Source organism: Balaenoptera physalus (assembly GCF_965194825.1).
Source record: "Balaenoptera physalus genome assembly, chromosome: 4".
Lineage (NCBI taxonomy): Eukaryota > Metazoa > Chordata > Mammalia > Artiodactyla > Balaenopteridae > Balaenoptera > Balaenoptera physalus.
Window position 1 is genome coordinate 33,225,162 of NC_138891.1, and position 13,874 is coordinate 33,239,035.

General features: G+C 36.8%; 1 protein-coding gene across 3 annotated transcripts in view; it reads left to right on the forward strand.

Annotated features, from left to right (window-relative positions):
- Nucleotides 1-13,874, forward strand: part of MED12L (mediator complex subunit 12L) — a 318,558-nt gene that overhangs the window by 245,384 nt on the left and 59,300 nt on the right. For all 3 annotated transcript variants that reach the window (XM_082459512.1, XM_082459513.1, XM_082459514.1), the window contains 6 exons: nucleotides 2,145-2,263; nucleotides 2,936-3,079; nucleotides 3,943-4,106; nucleotides 7,765-7,896; nucleotides 12,079-12,306; nucleotides 13,041-13,182. In XM_082459512.1, the coding sequence (XP_082315638.1) occupies nucleotides 2,145-2,263; nucleotides 2,936-3,079; nucleotides 3,943-4,106; nucleotides 7,765-7,896; nucleotides 12,079-12,306; nucleotides 13,041-13,182 (929 nt within the window). The remainder of the gene's footprint in view (nucleotides 1-2,144; nucleotides 2,264-2,935; nucleotides 3,080-3,942; nucleotides 4,107-7,764; nucleotides 7,897-12,078; nucleotides 12,307-13,040; nucleotides 13,183-13,874) is intronic.

The window sequence follows — 13,874 nt, forward strand, 5'->3', positions numbered from 1 at the left end:
AAAAAAAAAAAGGAAAATCAAAATTAAGCAACAAGAGAGCAATAATATATATTATGAAAGCAAATTAACATAAAACAGATGAAAATCTATGAATTATGACTATATTGTTATCTATGTAAATATGTAAATGTCATTAAAATATTCCTTTGAGAACCACCACTAATTTCTTAAATTTTTCTCTCAAAGTGAACGTAAATTGCCAAGAGTCAATGGCATCTTTTTTATAAGAGGTCTTGAGAAGTTAGCTATGTGTAAGTAAACAGAGCCTATTAATGTAGACAAACCAAAAAAAGAGGTATTTGTGAGTTCTCCTGCTGGGTCCACATCCTCCAGTCTGTTACTTTTCTTGGTAACAGACTTGGTTTTGGTCCCAGGAAGGACTGAATAAATATGTTAACTTCACTTCCAAAGCTCATGTTACCCCAGACTATTGGTGTAAGTTTTCAGCCTTGGACTAATGATGTTAGTAAATGAAAAATTCAAAACTTGGGTATTTTATACATGCTCGTGACATGCAAACAGCTGTATTGAAGGCAAAATGCCACTTGTACCTTTGAGAATAGATGTTGAAAAACAAGTAGGTTTCATGAACTTCTTTCTTATTATTTGCGTTACATTTGGTGATATTTGACAAAAGTGACATACAATCTTGTACCTTATGTTACTCAGCACCTTTTAATTCTAAGTTTGTTTGTTTTAGGAAACACAACCGCCTGGGTTTTTTGCTTGTCTTTTGCCTATCTATAAACCACAATTGCTTATTGTTGAAAGAGAAGTCTCCTTTCTTCTTGTTATTTTCTAAAACCATTACCTTTGCCATTAGCAAAGCCTTTTGAGTTTAGTGAAATCGTTCTTGTATCTTTAATGGAAAAATCAGTAAAGTGAACTCTGTTCCCCAAATTAAACTTTCCCAAATAAGATGATGTGAGTTAGAGGGCTTTTTTCTCAGTAGGCTTTGACTGCTTAGAATCATAGTGTTGGAAATGGTCTTTCATGGAGATCGTATAATCCAACATTTCCTTTTTGTTTTTAGATTTGTGTTTGTAAATACATATATTAAAAATGTTTTAAAATAGGACCTAATTATTTCTGGATCTTATCCTTAGAGCTGTTAAGAGCAATAGTCCCTCTGGAATAAGCAATGTTTATAGTATTTCTTATTGATATTTTCTTCAAATTTCTTTATGCTAAATTGATAAAGGTAACACTTTTCCATTAAGGTGGAGAGATTTAATTCCTTTCTACCCCTAAAAAAGTTAGGAATGGTGTAAATTTCCTTTTTTACATACTAAACTGCTTGGGAATCTCCTAAGAAGATGCCAGTGAAGTTTCCTATTATATCAATGTGAGCCTCGGTGATTCCCCCCCCCCCCCAATTCATTGTTGATATCGTATTTTAAAAGTCCGTGGGTAAGAAGCGTTTATAGAGGGACTTCTCATTAATAGCTAAAAGTTTAGGTATAGTACATAAATGAGAATTGTTTTTTTGTTTTTTGAGTTTTTTGTAATTTTATGTATGTATGTATGTATGTACGTATGGCTGGGTTGGGTCTTTGTTGCTGTGCGTGGGCTACTCTTTGAGCTCAGTAGTTGGGGCTCGCGGACTCTAGCGCGCAGGCTCAGTAGCTGCGGTGCACGGGCTTAGTTGCTCCGCGGCATGTGGGCTCTTCCTGGACCAGGTATCGAACCTGCATCCCCTGCGTTGGCAGGCGGATTCTAAACCACTGCGCCACTAGGGAAGTCCCGAGAATTGTTAATTTTTAGAAAAAAAATAAAATTACCTCAACAATATGAATCAATCTCAGAAGCATAATTTTGAGTGGAAGATGCCAGATGTAAAAAGTACGTATCATATGATTCCATTTGTATAAAGTTCCAAAGTGAGCAATACTAATCCAAGCCATTAGAGGTCAGGATCTTGGTTCTCTGAGGAGGGAGAAGTGACTGCAGGGAACCTGAGGGGGCTTCTGGAGTTTTGGTACGTGATTTTGTGATTTGAGTTTCATTACATAAATTTATTTTGTAGAAATTCAGTGAGTTTGTACAATTTTCCATTTGTATGTTATACTTCAATAAAAAGTATCCATTAAAGTCAAGAGCTTCAATTAAATGGAAAATAATGTACCTACTGTGTGTTTATTTAGGTGGAGATGAGGGACAGAAAGCCAGGAAGAGCAAACAGGAGGCATTTCCAACACTGGAGACTGTGTTCACAAAACTTCAACTCCTTTCATATTTTGATCAACATCAAGTGACATCTCAGGTAGCCATTAAAGCTGTTTTATTATGCATTTGGGATATTTCCTTAAAAATCTCTTTCATGCAATATATGTTTTTGGCTTTACTTGTTTTATAAATACATTTTTTAAACATATTTGGAAGCGTCTTAAACTATCAAGCAGTTCAGTTTTAAGTGTCAGGTTGCCTTCCTCAGAGGAATTAATTTTTATCATGGAAATATTTTTACCATATGATAATAATCAACACTATATAAAATAATCTATAATGCAGTACTTATAATTACATTTTAGTCCTACATTGCTATCGATAAGGGAGAAATCTGTTGATGACTGAAGAAAAATTACTATGTCATTGAGAAGAAACCAAATCTATTTTGTTTTACAAATCCATTGATAGTCAAATAAATGTCATCTGGAAATTAATTAGCATTTATTGTTGTTCTACCTTTAGGAGGGTTGGGTGTAGATCTTAATGACAACTCGGCTTATTTCTTCAAATTATAGTTGTTTTAAGGATATTATTGCATTTGTACATGGTTTTGTTTTCTGTAGAAATATGTTTCAACTTCTGAGTAGAATCACGTATAAATTCACATTTCTTACCTAAAAAATTGAAGTAATTTAATAAATAAAAGTTATTTGGACTGTTGGTCTTATGATTACTTTAACTTTTTTTTTTTTTTTTTTTGGCACAGATCTCTAACAATGTGCTGGAACAAATCACAAGCTTTGCATCAGGAACATCGTACCATCTCCCATTGGCTCACCATATTCAGCTCATCTTTGATCTCATGGAGCCAGCACTGAATATCAATGGCCTCATTGACTTTGCAATACAGGTGTCAAAGGGATCCTGCTTCTCTCTTTTTTCAGAAGGCAAACCTACTAGGCATTGTACAGTTTAAAATGAGCCACCCGGTGCATTTTTGAAGAGTTGAAACATTCTGAGTCAACAGTATTCAACTAGCATTTTCAACTAGCATTTTAATTGCATCTGTGTTCATAATTTTCAACTAAATAATTATAATTGGTGCTAAAATATAGTAATAGTCATGTTAAAACATGAGAGCTTTGAGGGTGTTTCTTGTTTGTCTTTTGTTTTTTGCTTAGGGAAAGGTCAAAGTTTGTTTTCTACTTAGAGTATGTTTTAGGGAAGAGCAAAAAATATGAAGCATTATTAATTTGTTCCACTATTTTTCTTATACACATAGTTGAGTTCATTTGTTATGTCTCTAGTGAGTAGACATAAAACTTGGTTTCTTTGACTTATTCTATTGGAGGTGTTAGCTTTGTTAATAATAAGAAAATGATGATAAATAACTTCCATTTGTTGAAAAGGAGGGGAAAGTGGAAAAAAAGTCAGAGGTGGGGATGTTCTTCTCTGAAATTATCCAGTCCAGAACTTTGGACCACCATAAAGTTTTGATAGCTGTTTCAGTATTGGGTACCTCTCGATTGCATGGACCATGATGCCCAGAGAGAAGGAAAACGCTATAATTTGATAAAGTATTAAAAATAAAAACCAGTGAATTCATTGGGGTGCTGAGACTGTGGCTGTATATGTGCATGTTCCTGGGGCAGGACAAGGAAGGAGATCAAGTAGGTTTAGGATGACTCAATATATCCGTGGTTTGTAAAAATAAACGTCTTTCCTATTTGTTTTGGCAGCTACATTTTTCTTCGATCTTTTCTCCCATTGTAGCTCCTGAATGAACTGAGTGTTGTGGAAGCCGAACTGCTCCTGAAATCCTCCAGCCTGGCAGGAAGTTACACGACGGGACTGTGTGTCTGCATTGTGGCTGTTCTCAGGCGATACCACAGTTGTCTGATCCTGAATCCCGATCAGACGGCCCAGGTGTTTGAAGGGTTGGTATACCCTAGAATGTGTAATTTGTGATGAAATATGATAGTGGTTTTAAGAGAAAAATTGTACTGTTTGTTTCATAAAAAGGTATAACACAGTTATGCCAGGAAACGTTTATCGGAAAGGAGATAAAAGCATGAAAACTCCGCCAGCCTGCCTGGCTACCTCACTCCCCCTAGGTGCTGTCATTTCTGCTACCCAGCATCCTGGCTTATTATGGATGGTGAATAAGTGAGTGCTTCTTCGCTCATGTAATTTCAGTTTCTATTTGGAGAATCCAACGCCAAATAAGCTTTGCACATACATCATCTTATAGATTTACCTTTTCAATTTTATTTCTTTTGTAAATTAAAGGAAATTTTTGACAAGGGTTAATCTAGAATAAATGGCTTTTTTGATTCTTAGTCTTTTTTCGGTTTGTGTGAATTGTAGGCTAAGGTTTTCTCTACTACTGTTAGGGAAGTTGGGCCAAGTAATTACATCACCCCCATTAAATGAGGCCGAGGTTACTGGGACCAGAGAAGTATAATGAGCTGTCAGAAAACCTATTCTGAGCTCCTTTTTGTCCACTGCAGACTCCTTTCTCCAGAGCTTTATATATGTAAAAGAAAGGCAACCCTCCTGGGCTCAAAAGAAACATGGGGTTCACAGTGCCTTTTTTTGGTAATCTAGCACATGTAATCAACATGTACTCTATTCTAGAGTGGCATCCATTTAACAGCAGCTTTTTAGGAGAAGAGGAAAAGCTGCCACATTAATTCTACACACAAAGATTTTTTTTTTAATTTGAATATTTTTTTATAATATTCTTTATGGTCTCAAAGATGTTTCTGTAATAAACATGTAAATCAATAACCATAACCAAATTAAATCCAATTATTGTTACATTCAGTTTGTAAAAGAGGCTGTCTGTTAATTATATGTGCTTTTCTTTAACTGCATTTCCTAAGATGAAATATTTTTACTTTGTAATCTTGGGGGAGAAATACATTCTTTTTTTTTTTATTAAAAAAAATTTTTGTTAACATCTTTATTGGAGTATAATTGCTTTACAATGTTGAGTTAGTTTCTGGTGTATAACAAAGTGAATCAGCTATACATATACATATATCCCCATATCCCCTCCCTCTTGCATCTCCCTCTCACCCTCCCTATCCCACCCCTCTAGGTGATCACAAAGCACCGAGCTGATCTCCCTGTGCTATGCGGCTGCTTCCCACTAGCTATCTATTTTACATTTGGTAGTGTATATATGTCCATGCCACTCTCTCACTTCATCCCAGCTCACCCTTCCCCCTCTCCTTGTCCTCAAGTCCATTCTCTACGTCTGCATCTTTATTCCTGTCCTGCCCCTAGATTCTTCAGAACCATTTTTTTCTTGACTTCAGCTTTTAGCCTTAAGTAGCATTTATGCCCTTAAACTTTTGCTAACATTGAGCTTGATTTAAGTTTATTATTTCTGTGCCTCTTCTCTATTTACACCCTTCCTCACCTAACAAATATTATCTTATCACTTGAAGGCACCTCATTTAATATTTTCCTAATCTTTCCTTCTATCTTGTCTCTCCTATTCTTGGTTCTTTCTTCAATTTTTTCTCTGAGATCAGAAGTTAGCAAACTTTTTTCTGTATAGAGCCAGATAGTAAATATTTTAGCTTTTGTGGACCATAAGCTTTCTCTTCATATGAAAGCATAGCCACAGATAATATACACTTAGATTATTACTAAGTGACATCTGAAACATCCCTGATATTTTTAACTATAAGGAAATGACCATCTTGGAATCCAGGAAATATAGAACTATTTTATAGCCCTCAACTGCCCTGTAGGGTTGAATAATTAGTACCATTTTATAAGTCAAGAAACAGAAACTCAGGCCTGTTAAATGGAGTGGTAGGTGAAGTGATGTACCCAACATCAGATAGCTAATTAATCTCCCAGATTGCTAAAAGTCTTTCTAACTAGGAGCTCATTCATGCTGTTTGATTTATACCATACTTTTTAAAACTGTGTATGGAACCATCTCTAGTTGGTCATGAAATGAATATTATAGGTTTTCACAAGTATTTTTTTGTTTTTGTTTGTTATTTTGGAATTTATTTCATTATCATTTATTTTGACATTTTAAATTTGTTCTAGTAAATGTTCATAAAATCATATTTGATATTCACTTTATTATATTTGTTCTTTATCATGTATAGTAAGGATAAGTATTTTCCCCAAAATTATTATTTTGGGTTTTTTTCTTTTTCTTTTTCTTTTTTTTTTTGCACTTATATGAATAAACATATTGGATCTCAATGTAAAATGTTTTTCTTACCTTGAGCAAGTGAAAAAATTATTGAGGAAACAAACACTCAGTATTTACTGCGATACAGTAAATGCCCAGCAAACTTTCGATAAGTGTTTACTTTAATCACAAAATAATTCTTTGCTTGTCAGGGTATACCTGGAATTTTTTGGTTTATATAGGTAACAACTGATTGAATCATCTACTTTTCTTCTTAACTGTGGGACAATTTTGCTATAATTGACAGCCTTTATCAGTTACCTGCATCTGCTGATGTCAGTTCACAGGGCTTGGGATGCTACATGGCTATTTCTTTGCATAGTTTCCTCGGTCCCACCTCTGATATTTGTGACTCCAGTGTCCTTCTCAGCCTTGACATGCTAGGCTCCCTCCCGTCCCCTAAACAATGGAGAGGGCTCCAGACTGGGGTTCTGGAGACCTAAGTTCTCTTTTTGGATCTGCTGTGAAGTAGGTCTCTGCCTTGTGGGAAAGCTACATCACCTTCCTGAGCCTCAGAGCCCTCTTTGTGAAATGAGGAAGGTGAATCAGATGATTTCTAAAGCCCTTTCCAGCTTTAATAATCTGAGTCATCTGTGACACTGTTGTAGTAGTACCGAACCCTGTAACAGAATGCAAGGTGACAGTGGAATCAGACTCACAGATAGGTGGATGGACCACTAGTGTTTACTTCTGTGTGGTATGAACTTTTGTTTTGTATGAATTGTGGCCCAAGAGGCCATCTTTCTGATCTGGGGAATTGGAGTAGTAGTGGTACTTCTGAACCGCAAGTCTTATGGAGAATGTCACTAAAAAGAAGGGGTTTTAAGTTCTTATTCAGATAAACTAAAATAAATTTGTTTCTAGTTTGGAAAAACAAGGAGAACGTGACCTCAAACCATGAATTCTTCGAGTTCATGCCAGAACCAGCTCATGGTCTTGAAAATAGATTTCCCAGACTTACTGATACGAAGAAATTGCCCTTTTACATAGTGGACATGGGGCCCTTTGCAAATTTCTGGAATTTGTCAGTCTTCTTACTGATGAGAGATTCTCTCCTACAACTTTTGTGTCCTAGTCACAGCAACTTTATTGGTGGATTCCTCCCTACATATCTTCTGTATGGTGGAATTTCTTTCATTTCTTAATGTTAATGGCATTTCTGAAGTGTTAAAAAAATATTTAGTGTTTCAATATCATAATAGAAAACTGATATTTTATGCAGTTATTTACTTGGTATAATGATTAGTGTTAACAATCTGGTATCTTTTTTCTTACTTGAATAATACATGGACACATTCTCACTCTAAAAGATCCAAGCGGTAACATATATTAGCAAAGTGTCTCATTTCTTCATATATTTTTCTCCTCAGATTGTGTGGTGTGGTAAAGCATGTGGTGAACCCCTCAGAATGTTCTTCCCCAGAAAGATGCATCTTAGCCTACCTCTACGATCTCTATGTGTCATGTAGCCACCTCAGAAGTAAATTTGGAGACCTCTTCAGGTGGGTAGAAGAAAGTCAAAAGAATAGGAATAGGATTGTGCCTATATTTGTTTGTGTACCAAATTGTCATCCTTTTGAATAATGAAAGTTAATCCTAATTATATCTGCCAGAATTCCTATTGAATTATCTTTCATTGTAGCTGTAACCTCCTATTCCAAATCACTATGCATGTTTAGCTCTGATTGCAGTTTTGATATAAGAGAAAACGTTCTGTATTTTGCAGTTGCTGTTACCTCCCTTGGAACATTGTCTCCCCACTGTTTGCGCACCTACTTTCTCCCTGCATTTGCTTCTCTGACTCCTTGAACTTCCTACTTCACAGAACATCTCTGACTCCCTGTCATTCTCTGCGTCTTAGCACTTGTACCCGCGACAGGTAGACAGGTGCTGGAGACTCTGTACTTCCGTAATGGTGTTTGAGGAAATTTAGATGATTAACTGTAAGTTGGGGGAGGGAAGGAGACAGTAATAGCTGGCAAAATAAATTTGGAATCTGGAAGCAGGCAAGGAAAGAATAGTCAATTACAGTTTTCTTTGCTGTCTTGTATCTTGCATCCAGCTTGTTCGTAAATCCTATGAACTCTGCCTTCCAGGTACATCTAGAATCTGACCACTCTTCATTGCTTGGCAACTACCACCGTGCTCCTCTCTTGGTTGGACCATCGTAGTGTCCTTCTAACTCGTTTCTCTGCTTGCACCCTTGACTCTCTTAAGTGTATTCTCAACATGTCTTCAAAAGTTATCCTTTTGAAACTAGAATAACTTGAAGTTTTCCAGTGGCTTCTCATATCTACTCAGAATAGAATTCAAAGTCCTTACCTAGCCTTTAGGATCTACTGGATGCAGTCCTGTCTTCCACCACTTTCTCTCTGTCCATTCTAATCACATGGACCTCCGTATTGGTCTCCCAAGACTCGAAGCACACTCCCACCTTGGGGCTTTTGCACTTGCTGTCACCTCTCTCGCGACGCTCCCTCACACAGTTCGTTCAGGGCTCTATCTCCCTGACCACCCCACTGGAAATAGCCCCTCCCCCCGGTCTCCGTCATTCTCTGAACTTTAGCACTTTGCCCCTCCCCATTTCATACATTATGTATTTATTTATGGTCTGGCTCCTTTCTAGAATGTAAGCTTCATGAGAGCAGAAACTTTCTCTAGTTTCTTCATTGCTCTATCCCAGTACCTTGAAGAGTGTCTGGCTTATAGTAGGCACTGAAAAAAAAAAAAAAAATCTGCTTAAAGAATGATATATACCAAATCACAAACCATGATATTTTTAATGGTATTGATAAGGAAAAATGTGAAAGTATGTTCTTTATGAAATGAATTAGGTTTCAGAATAATCCCTTAGGGAATGTCTGAGTGGGTCTTAGGAACCATCTTTGCACAGAAACGTTGTAATAATAATACCCCTTGTTCTTCTATTACTTTACAGAGCGCTTTCAGTTTCAGTTTACAGTTTTCAGAGAGCGTTCTCATACAAGACTCAGTTCTTGCGACAGCCGTGTGAATTTCCCAAGGAAGCCACAGTTGGGTATATTTGACCTCTAATGCTCCTGCAGCGTGGTGAAGCATATTAAATGAGTTCATTCAAGTAATGCACACTGGCTGTGTGGAGATTTAGGAGACCAGCCATGAGCTGAGGGGCTACTTAACATCAGCACCATGGCGCTTCACAAGGGGTTACCCGTCTAAAGTTTCCTGGATTAAGCCATGGAAGAGAACTGCGTTTCTCTCAGGAAACCTTAAAGTCAGGCATTATTTGTAGCTTGGGATTACGAAAAATGGTCAAACAGAAGCTAGATATGCAGAGACTTCTGTTTGTATACTAATAAACCAGTTTTAAGGATTAGATCGGAAACGTCATCTATAAAGTTGTGTAAGAATCATATTTGGAGAAAATAGAGCACTAGTCAGGTCTGCTTCTGACTGAGCTGCTGCTTTGTGCCAGGCACTATGGTGGGTTATTTCCATCAAGATCTTTAATCCTCCCAACAACCCCAGGAAGTAGAAATGATTTTTCCTATCAGCAAATGACTGTTCCTCATTATAAGTTAATAAATGATAAAGCCTGGATTTGAACATAAGTCATTTTGGCCTCAAGGTGTGTGTTTCTTTCATTACTCTATCAGGTTTTTCTTATACATGCAGTTTCAGAAGAAAAATGTCTGAGTTTCTGTTTGTTTGGTTTTGGTTTGGGGTTTTTTAAACTCCATATACGCCTGCAACAGAGAGTGCTAAGAATTTGAGAGTGACCTAGATGGCAGCTAACATTTCACTAAAACCTAGAGCTCATCTGGAAAGAGTGTAATAAGTGAAATATGAAGCCTAGAAGTGAAGGGGCACGAGACTTCACCATGAACCACAGAGTTCAGATAAACTGCCAGAGGAGGTAGGAGGGCATCAACTTGAGAGAAGTCTCTATACTAATCGAAAAGTGAGGCTGACTCTTATAAAAATTAAGAAAGAAAAGCAGAATTCTTTTGGTTTCTAAAGACAGACAGGGGTAGATTGTTAGAAATAAATGGAAAGTTGAATAAAAAGAGATACTGCTTTGCTATTTGCAGAACTCTGTTTCCTTAAAGACTCAGAGTATTGGGAGGTGGAGGAAACCAGGGACCTGGTATTAGGGAGGGAACCGGCAGAGAGCAAAATTTGTTTTTGTTTCATTTTTAGTGGGAAAGTGAAACAAATTAAGAACTATTGCTAAGTGAGAATATATGCAGCCTGGCAGGGTTAAGACAGGGAAAAGGGAGATTTTTTTAAAAACTGGGAACTATATAATTGTCATTTTGAATAGGTCATGACTTCAGATTGCAAACTTGTATCCTTCAGCAACCCCTGACAAGTTTTTATATAAGTTGTTTGCGAAGAAAAAGAGTGTAGAAGATTGTACTTGGTGCCATTTAGTGGGTGGCTTTAGTCCTCTCTCTTGGCCCAGTGCTTCCCACGCATATTTGGTACTTAGTTTTACCTGGGACTGCTTTTTAAGCATACAAATTCAGTACACCTGCAGTGAGGCCCAGGAGTCTTTTATTTTTAACAAATGCCCCAGAGGTGATTCTGAAGGAGGAAGTCTAAAGTCACATTTTGGTAAACACTGAACTGAACAATCTCAGTTTTCTTAAAGCAGTTGTCAATGTTAACAGCTTAGGGTGAAGAGTCTGTATGTCTTTTCATTTTTGAGGAAATCATTCCTGGCTACTGTTTATGTAGGCGCATAAGACTAGGACATGTGTCGCCTTGATCACAAATAAATTTGCTGCCAAAACTTAATCTAAAAGGAAAAGGGTCTCTGCTGCTTAAAAGAACTCTTGAATAGAGAAGGTGAATTGTGGCTTATGGATTTGTTATCCACAGCAAGTGGGCAAGAATCGCGAAGTGTACATGGAATCTGAGCTTTGAAATCAGGTCATCCTTTGGTCTCATCTGCAGAGCAGGATTAGAGGGGATGCTTTCTAATTCCCTTTATAAATTTATAATATTCTGCATTTTCTTCAGATGTAACTCTGAATGTGGTAGACCTGGCTCTTAAAAAACTCTAGATACTGCTGAGAAGTACAGGGTCATAAATTTTTAGGAACAATGTAATAGTTTCTGTACTCTCATAGAATGTATGTATTCCCCATATCCCCTTACTAGAATTTAAGCTTCTTGAGGGCAGGAAGTGAGCCTCTCTTTCTCAGCTGTACCATGGTGCCCAGAGTAGCCGTGGCACATGAACCCCCCTGGATACTCTGTACCGAGAGGAATCACTTTACAGGATGAATGATTAGGACTAAAACACCGAGTTGTTCCTGATGTGTAATCCAATCCATTTTTATTATTCTTAAGTAATAGCACTTTCCAACCACTGTTCAGAGACAGTTGTTGGAAGCCATAGTAGATTCTTTTATTTTTTAAAGCATGTAAAATATAGAAAAGACTTAGAAAATAATTAAGATTAGTACCCAGATGTCTTATTCTTGTTTTGTTCTTCCACCCATTCAGTAACTGTTGAACTAGCACATTCCAAGCACTGTGTCCGGTGCCGATTATTAGGAAGTTGGAATCAAGAACCCATAATGCGAACCTTCTCTAGGAATACATTACAGCTGCCATTTAATCTGTCCTTAAATGAAATACCTTTCTAGTTATTTTAGTTTTGTTTTGTCTTTTAACTCTTCTTCTTGTAACCTCAGTAGTGCCTGTTCAAAAGTAAAGCAAACCATATATAATAATGTGATTCCTGCAAATTCTAACTTGCGATGGGATCCAGACTTCATGATGGATTTTATTGAGAATCCCTCAACCCGTAGCATCAACTACTCAATGCTGGGCAAGATCCTTAGTGACAATGCGGCCAATCGCTACAGCTTCGTCTGCAACACACTCATGAATGTATGTATGGGCCACCAGGATGCTGGAAGGTGAGCTGGGATTCACGATTAACCCCACAGTTGTTGCATGGCTGCTCCTCTGAAATTAAGGGCTTTAATAATTGCCTAAGCAGACATTTGGCTTTTGTTTGTTTGTTTTTAAATCTTATTGTATTCCTGAATTTACCTCTGCTCTATTCCATGATTTTCTGAACCTGGCTTATTGATCTGGTGTGAGAGGCTCTAGATATAATCTGTTATCTGATACGTTTTCAAAAACATATATAACAAAAATACAAACGAAAAAGACACAGATTTTGAAAACACTGGATTTAGACCGACCTTTTAATTTTTTTGATGCCCTTAAAAATGTGAATTTATAGGTCAGATTTGTTCACAGAACTAAAAATATGTTAATTGACATCTATACTGGTTATTGTTTGTTGCTCAACAGCATTAAATATTGGCTTGCTCAAAAAGTTCATTCGGTTTCAAGTAAAGATAAAAGATACATTTTTCATTTTCTCCCAGAACTTTATTGAGCAACGTATTCATTAACTGAATGAACTTTTTGGCCAAACCAATAAAAACCATTTGAAGACATTTCCTTTCCCTTCTGCTCCAGGTTCTACTAGGTTATTTGACAAGTGGATTTTTATTACATCCTTGAATCTAAGAAATGAACGCCATGTTTGATGATATTGAAATTATGTGTTCATTAAGTTTATCATATGTGAGTATTTCTCTTTTGTTACTTTCTTCTATATTCTTTTTCTTCTTTCTAGGATTAATGACATAGCCAATTTCTCCTCCGAGCTGACGGCCTGCTGCACTGTTCTCAGTTCAGAATGGCTGGGAGTCCTGAAGGCTCTTTGTTGTTCTTCAAACCACGTCTGGGGGTTTAATGATGTACTTTGCACAGTAGATGTAAGTTTTCTTTTTCATTTAAAAACTCAACTGTGCAATTAAATATTTACTTAGTAATTTTTTTTAGTTGACTCAACTATTAACTGAAATATTGTAAATTATTTTTTCTTTCTCTCCCTGAAAGCAATAAACCAGAGTGTGGTTGCCAAGAATAAAGAAAGGGGAAAAAAATCAAAATAAAATAGACAGCCTGATCTAGAGTGGAGATGCCAAGAGTTTCCTTGTTGTTAGCTGAGATTTCTTGTATATGGTCTCCTCAGAGTGGTTTGTTCATAGTTTTTACCAAGTGCCTTGGGTTCCTCATGGCATAGGACGTAATTTAACTGAAGCAGTTGACATTCTGAAGGCAACCAGTTTGTTTTCTTAGAACGAAAAAAAAGCCATCTAAGAGTATAGGTTCTGTTGTGTGGGATCAGGACATCCAGGCTCAGATTCAGAGGGGTGTCCAGTCTTCCTTAGTGATTGTGTCTGGAAGCTTATGAAGAGATATCCTTTAGGGATCACAGATATCCTCAGATATCATATTGCATCCGTGGTGTGTGAATTTCTTAAAAATCCATCTGGATTCTTTATTTCTGCCTATCACTTCCATCACTTCTTGCAGTAATTTGTGTTGCATATTAGTATATCTCATGTATAGAAGAACTTTATACATTTTAAAAACTGGCTCCCCGTTGAAGGTTTATTTCCTA